The sequence below is a fragment of the Haliotis rufescens genome, unplaced genomic scaffold (genome assembly GCF_023055435.1).
Source record: "Haliotis rufescens isolate VD_foot unplaced genomic scaffold, xgHalRufe1.0.p SCAF_22, whole genome shotgun sequence".
Taxonomy (NCBI): domain Eukaryota; kingdom Metazoa; phylum Mollusca; class Gastropoda; order Lepetellida; family Haliotidae; genus Haliotis; species Haliotis rufescens.
Window position 1 is genome coordinate 5,389,207 of NW_025963913.1, and position 7,882 is coordinate 5,397,088.

General features: G+C 39.0%; 1 protein-coding gene and 1 long non-coding RNA gene across 2 annotated transcripts; both read right to left on the minus strand.

Annotated features, from left to right (window-relative positions):
• Positions 1 to 3,056, minus strand: LOC124136288. The gene is made up of 2 exons (XR_006861331.2): positions 2,888 to 3,056; positions 1 to 177 (listed from the first exon to the last, which is right to left on the minus strand). It is a non-coding gene; the product is annotated as an uncharacterized LOC124136288 (long non-coding RNA).
• Positions 3,057 to 6,840: 3,784 nt separating this feature from the next.
• LOC124136368 (histone-lysine N-methyltransferase SETMAR-like) lies at positions 6,841 to 7,752 on the minus strand. The gene has a single exon (XM_048401563.1). It carries the CDS (start codon positions 7,750 to 7,752, stop codon positions 6,841 to 6,843), a length of 912 nt encoding a protein of 303 aa, XP_048257520.1.
• Between the last annotated feature and the right edge of the window lie 130 nt (positions 7,753 to 7,882).

Consider the following 7,882-nt stretch of genomic DNA (forward strand, 5'->3'; position numbering starts at 1 on the left):
TAAAGTTCAATAACGAGTTTATTATGTAATCACTGAACTGAAAAATCTTGTAAATGATCTCGAGATCGCGAGATACGATAGCGGCTGTGAAACATCCCTCGCTCGGCATTGTCTGTCACATCGTGGCTCTAGAATCCAGTACTTGTCTGTATCCCTCCCACGATTGATATATCTGAACTGTTAAAATAATGAAATTGTGCAATAAACTTTGAAACTTGAAAGTGTACGAAGTTGGCTGAAACCAGAACTGGATCCATGTAATGTAAAGAATACATTCAAGTCACCTAACCCAGAGCTGTCAACATGCGATATAAGTAAGCATTTTTGATACGATAACATGACAGACGTAAAGTTGGAGTTTACTGTTATACTTGATTCTGTAACTTGGAAAAAAACTGCATAAAGGTATGTCATCCTTATAACATACAACATGCTGGTGCTCTGGCTGAAATTAGCGTTAAGGCTGGGAGCCATAAAGATCTGTAAGTGTTAACTTTGATAAAACAGGATTTTTTGTTACAATTAAAAGGGCCGCGATCCACGCCGCTAGGGAACGATGACACGCGATGAATCAAGGCACCGAGTCTGAGCACCCGATCCATTAAGTGGTCTTCAAGGAATGTTGTGGGGAGTATTGCATACGTTAAAATTTATGAAAACAGAATTATGTCAAGCATCTTAAGAGTCTAAGTTGTTCGTCGAAATGGTCCCAGAACTACACGACACATTAAACAAATACTTATTATATGAGGTAAATCGAACATTTTATCCACACGATCCTCATTTTGATACTCTTAAAATAGGTAAGTGAGTGAGTGAGTTTGGTTTAACGTTTTTAACAGTATTCCAGTTATATCACGGCGTGTCAGCTTAATGTGGGAGGAAAGCCCGAAGTGATGCAGGTCACAGACGTTTACCACTTCAGTGAGCCCACAAGCACGGGTATGGTGCTGACAAACCTAGAAACATAATCGGGGCGAACCGAGATTTGAACCCACAATCATAGGTTTCTGGCGTGCCCAGGGGACGCAACTCTGCACAGCGAATCGCGGCGCCTTAGACGACAGGGCCACCCGTGCCCCCCTCTTAAAATAACGATAGGTTGGCTGAAGCGCCTGTTTGGCATGGATCACCTGCAAAAGCCATCTCTCGATTTCGTGTGTCATCAATTTTCACAACAGGGAATGCAGAAAATGCGAATATACAACTGGCAACAACATTTATCATATTCATTTGAAGATTATTACATGAATTTTAATTCATGTTTGAAACAAAATGTATGTTATCAAAAATTGTCCGAAACAGTCCAAATAGTTCATCCGAAAGGTAAAACTAGTAGTTCACACAACATTGGCACAGCAAACAAATCCAAAGTCTATCTCTCCATGAAGAAACTCTGGAACATGTATTTCACACAGGACACAAGGACGGCCGAGCACGACTGGGGCTGCTTGGATTCTTCACCAAGATCTATCTCCACAACTTGAGGGCGGGCTCTGAGGGCAGGGACGGGGAGGGAGGTCTGGGGGTCGGGCTGGGGTGAGAGGGGGTTGACGGTGATCGTGAAGACACTGGGGCGCTTATAGACAGGAAATAAATGTCCTTAAATCATTGAAATAAGTATTAATCGACAGTTTGATAAAATAGCTTGTATGAAAAAAATCCAAAGTTGATCATTTTCTTCATATTTAATCTATTTTACATGGATATTAAAACAAATAGATGGTGAAGAATTACCACCTACTGACTTGCACAAATAAAAGCTAAAACGACATTTTAAAGACATCTTTACTTAAAGGAGTCAATTGTGTTTCTAATTCTCACTAGAGTGGCAAAACCAGTTGTTCGTGAAAAGGTCATGCATTTATTTACAGGGGGTCATACATTCCAGAATAAGAACTTTGGTTATGTAGGGAGTGGTAGAATAATGCAAGTCACCTGTTTTTAGTTGTTTGATAGAAATGAGTACTGATTACTGGATGCTTCGTGATTATTTGATATGAATATTTGTCTTAATAATGGTTTACACAGATGACTTGTTTGGAACTAATGTTAGTTGCAATGTTTCTCGAATTTGTTTTTCTGATACTAACAGGACACATTTAAACAACTTGAACCCAATGATGACCTACAGGATCAGGGACAGGAAGAGTCGTTTGGGAGACGGGGGCCTGGTAGTTCCTAAACCTGTGGAGATCGTCCTGAGCTATAATGGAATAAATAAAATCGAAATACAAAATCATACCGGTCCTCATTGTATAGACTAATGCTTTATTGTAAGAAACTGGTGTTTGTGTATGTGTGAGGACATGAATGACAAATATTTACAAGTTCCTCCACACTAATTTTGAAGAAGGTTACGAAACCTACACAACTGAGTCTCCACTAAATATTTTATTTCATAATGGACTGCTTTTCTTCTCAGACACTCCTGCTACATTGAGTAGATTCCATGGCCGGGGAAAGGAGGAGGGGGAAACAGACCTGTGTTTACTGCTACTTTGATCATTTATCATGATACTTAACATGGGAATTGAACTGGTATAATTAATAGTAATAAAAGAAATCTCTCCGCTGAGATACATTAGGCTAATAAGGGAGTGTCCAAGCTTCCTACACATTCATACACGCAGGTTCACTTCACAAAAGACAAATACTTGATCATTTGTATTACACAAAGTACATGAACATATACGGGGGACCGAGGAAGTACATGAAATGTCTCATCTGCTAATGAGTCTGTCCGCCATTCTCTTTCACTTTGTTACCAAATGTTTACGACAGATTCAAGTTGGGAATTACAATCCTCCAAAAGGTATCGATCTGAAAGCTTTGAAATGAAGATAAAAAGCAAAAATAATTTAACACTGAGACCACTATTAGATACCTTGATGATAAACCAAAGCAACAGTGGCATACATCGTGAAGAACGTGCGATACGTGCGGGATAAAGAGCAAAATGCAAACACAGACGTGGAAAGAAAGTGCAGGAGCAACAACCAAAATGGCGTCGTTTGTGAATAACGGAAGTAGCAACGGTCTCCATGGAGATCAATCAGCGATCGTCACCTCTCGCTCTTTTCCGTAAACTGCTATACACGATTTATGGCACTAATAAAGATAGACCTAGTATGCTTTGAATTAGAAAATTTATATTCAGAAAAAAAATCGAAAGCACCCCCTGGATGGCACAGTGGCATAGCCTATAGATCTAGGCCTCTATGTCCCTCCTCGTCAATCCTCATTTTGAAGTCGAATAAAGTTAAAAATACATCACGCACACAAATACTGTGGGTAACTCTCTGTTCTGTGATGTCATCCACTGTCATTATAATCAAAGCAAAATTACTAAAAACGACCACAAAATGTTAGGTAGATCTAGCCTCTATAAAAAGCTTGCCACTTTTAGTATTACTGGACATAAATCACCATTCACGGTGTTATCTAATATTTACTCTGAGAATTAATTACAAAAATAGGATATTAGTGATCACGTGTATCTGTTTCTTTTTATTAGTCTGATCACAAAAGATCATTCTGAAGAGTCGCCGATAACCCAAGAATCTTTTAGAATGTGTTAGAAAATACGCAAACACGAAAGCTGAAGAGAAATATCCGTCAGGCTAGACAGGTCTAGAGTTTACAAAATCGTTTCAGGTGGCCGGTTATGACACGCCGATTACATCATGTATATTTTAAACTCAGCTTCATCCTCCAATTCCTCATACATTTTAGAATCAAATGACAAGTGGTCTTTGTCACCAATACAAATCTTTTAGATAAAATCATGCGAAATAAATTAAATCTAGGGGTAAAAACTGTACTGTCGGCCAACTTGTTTGAAATGAAAACAAAGCAAAATTCAGATTTTACACTGTATAGCATTTGCGCCTATTTACAGAGATCCATTCGTCTTTATGTTGCATGTATTGGCTCACATGTTTTAGAATATGCAGTGGAAGTGTATCGTAGCTATTACAATGATTTGGTAAAATCAGGTACGGTTCTGCGTGACGCAATGACTGACGCAAAATCATGCACAACGACGATGTTATTTATCATCATGTCGGACTTATTCTCTTGCTAACAATGGACAACATAAAAAAATATATAAAAAAACAGTACGCAGATTGTCAGATTATTTCAGGATACTTACATCACATATTTATGTAGATATACGATCCTTAATCAACGAAACTCCTCTTCTGTCAGTGAACACGCCATTTTGTAAAAGACGGTCACAGGTTGTGATGTCATAATGTAAATATTGTTGTACATATTTGGACATTTCTTTTGAGGTGAAGGTCGAGAGATATGATCAGTCCAACGTGTGTTTTACATATTTTTCCACGCAATAAATTACATTATTGATTGTTATCAATGTTCAATATCATATCATACATAAAAGAGGCCACATAATTTATGGATCTTTGATAATCTCTCGTTTGTTAGAACCTTATTTACAAAAGAAACTGACCAATTTAAATGCTGTACACCATATTCACTTTAGACAAGTGTTAGAAGATGAAATGTAAATATTTCCTTTGGAGTGTTATATTCAACATTGTAAACAGATTTCACGTAAACAGGTTCTGAATAGCCATTTCATTTTATTTCATAACTAAAACTGAATATATTACTTTAACAGTGGATAGTGTTTTTTTATTAAATATAAATGCACACATTTATAGGAGGGATTGTCTTGGTCATGGAATTGTTTTTGGTTCCTTGAGTGACAGAACATTGATGTATAATGACATGCCAGGTGCGCGTTAGTTGTTAACGAATTTCTCCTCTCCTTTTGCCTAATATAATCAATTGTTTCATATAATGTCATTTTATGTTGTGTCAAAAAAGTGTCAAATTCTGTTTTACAAATCGATGTTAGTCAATACACTAATGTCGCCTTTCTCCTACGTCGCCAGACATAAAAGCGTCAAACGTCAAATATAGTTTTTCATATTATTGATAAGGTAAGTACTACATTAATAATAGTGCAGCATGGGTCACATTACACTAACACAATCAGGTGAATGTGGGTATCTAAGGACTAATTTACATGTTAGACTGGGCCAGTCGTGTCGCTATTACTTCCCTTTTTATGAAGTGCGAATTCATCATTTATTTATATGATTTGTGCTAATACCAATATATATGGATATTTGTGTTAGACTAGTTTGGTTCGTCGTGATTAATATATATACTGGTTGTACGATTATACATTATAGTTATCCAAATGCAATGTCTATTCCATAAAATTCCAAAATTATCATCGGCGAAAACTCTAACCGCCTCAGATCGACATAGAACATTTGTCTTTTCTTGTCAAATAACATGTTTATGTCACCGAGTGACCTCACACAGCTGACTATGAACAACCTCTTTTAACAAACTGTATTCCTTAATAAATCAACGCTATAGTTTCAGTCTGAAAACAGTAAGAATGATTATTAAATCCGAAAAATCTAGTAAACCCTTACACATTAGCTTAAATTGTGTTTTTATATCTTCATATACTAACGAAAAATGTAACTGTCCTTCATATAAAGTTCAAGAAAAATATATTTATTCTGAAATTATATAATGCATCTTTCAATAAATACTTCTGAAAGACCCGCAAAGAATAGGCATATATCATATAAAGCCACTTGCCTAAGGTTGGTTGGTTGGTTTGTTGTTTAACGCCGCACTCAGCAATATTCCATCTATATGACGGCGGTCTGTAAATAATCGAGTCTGGACCAGACAATCCAGTGATTGATATCATGCGCATCGATCCACGCAATTGGGATCGATGACATGCAATAACCAAGTCAGCGAGCCTGACCACCCGATCCCGGTAGTCCCCTTTTACGGCAAGCATGGGTGGCTGAAGACCTATTCTACCCCGATCCTCACGGGTCGCTTGCGTAAGGAGACACCATATGTACCATGTGACCCGTGAAGATCGGGGTAGAATTGCGAGTTCTTTGGGAGCATAATACTCACACACATTGTTTTTAAATGTGAACAGAACACAATTATTGTTAAGCTATCAGGTGCTCATACAAACACTTTTGTTAAACCGTAAATAACACTTACGCAATGCCACGGCTTGTTGAAAATCATTGTTAAGCATTCATGAAAGTTTGTTTCCACTTCATAAAACGGAATATGTTGTCAAGCTGAATACATGCCCAGAACCATGTCAACTCTATCTCTATTATGTGCGGATGAGGAGATCTGTTTTCTCTGGTACCACCGATGGGATATTCACCAAAAGAGTATTGGAGGCTGCTAAATAAATGTGATCTTATAAAAATTCGATAAAACACACAATGTTGCACCTTTCCCTTTAAATATGTCAAGCTCCAACCTTAGGTGTCTATTCCAAAACTTTGAGGTACAATTAAGCATGATCTGACTACGAAGATTTCAAAGAACGTCATACGACTCTTGCTGAAAAGTTGTTTGATCAGGGTTACAGTATTTAAGGTCTTAAAAAACCCTGAAGACACGTGGAGGACATGGCCAAATTCCATATTGTGACTTGTACCATTATGTTTCCGTGTTTTTTTTCAGTTGAACAATTGACATGCCTGTGTATGTGTTTGTGACGGGTGCCGTCGGTAGGGTAGGATACGCTCACTTTTTCACGAACACATGGTACGAGGGGATATCAAAAAGTTTTGAGCCTCACACAGAAATTGTAAAATAATTGGATTGTTACTACTTTATTTTTCTCCCAACTCCACACACTTGTTCCACCTAGTTTGCCAGTCACTGATGCCCGATCGGTAGAAGTCAGCATTCTGGTCCCCTAACCAACCCTCCACAGCAGCAGTTAGCTCATCGTCATCTTCAAATCTCCGGCCCCGAAGGTGGTTTTTTCAGCCTGGGAAAGAGGTGGAAGTCACTGGGGGCTAGGTCTGGAGAATAGGGTGGGTGAGGGAAGAGTTCGTAGCCACATTCTTGCGCAGCTGTCATTGCAACACGGCTCGTGTGGACTGGTGCGTTGTCCTGGTGAAGCAGAATCCCAAGACGGATTTTTCCACGGCGTTTCACCTTGATGGATTGGCGCACCTGCTTCAATAACCTGGCGTAATACTCCCCATTCATTGTGGTGCCATGGGGCAGGTAGTCGATGTGAATCACTCCTTCGCTGTCCCAGAAGATGGTCATCATAACCTTCTTGGTGGATCTGGTGGCTTTGAACTTCTTTGTCTTTGGAGAAGTGTCGTGTTTCCATTCCATCGACTCCTGTTTGCTCTCCGGATCATAATGATAAACCCAGGTTTCATCACTGGTGACAATCCTAAAATGAAAATCATCTGGGTTGGCGTTGTACCGAGTTAGCAAGGCTCCACTGATAGTGACCCTTGATAGCTTCATGTCATCTGTAAGCATTCTCGGGACCCATCTGGCACACACTTTGGATATGTGGAGTTTGCCATGAATTATATTATGTATGGATCCATATGATAGGCCTGTTGTTTCTTCTAGCTCATGGAGAGTAATATGGCGGTTTTCCATCACTAGTTTGTGTACAGTGTCAATATTTTCAGGGCTGGTACTGGTTGATGGCCGTCCGGACCGGGCATCATCTTCTAAGCTCTCTCTGCCACGCTGAAATTCCTTCACCCACCGTTTGATAGTTGCAGACGATGGGGAAGACTCTCCATAAACTGAAGTCAATCGCTCTTCCACCTGTTTGGCAGATTGACCCTCTAGGACAAGGAACTGTATCACCGCTCTGTACTCAGATTTGTCCATTTTGCCAATTCACTAGGGGTAGGTCTCTTCCACGAAGTGTTGTGACAAAATAATTGCAGCCAGCAATATGTTTCTACATAGCATCAGTAGCTAAGACATTCATGTACATCAGGTGTAGCGCATTGTACCA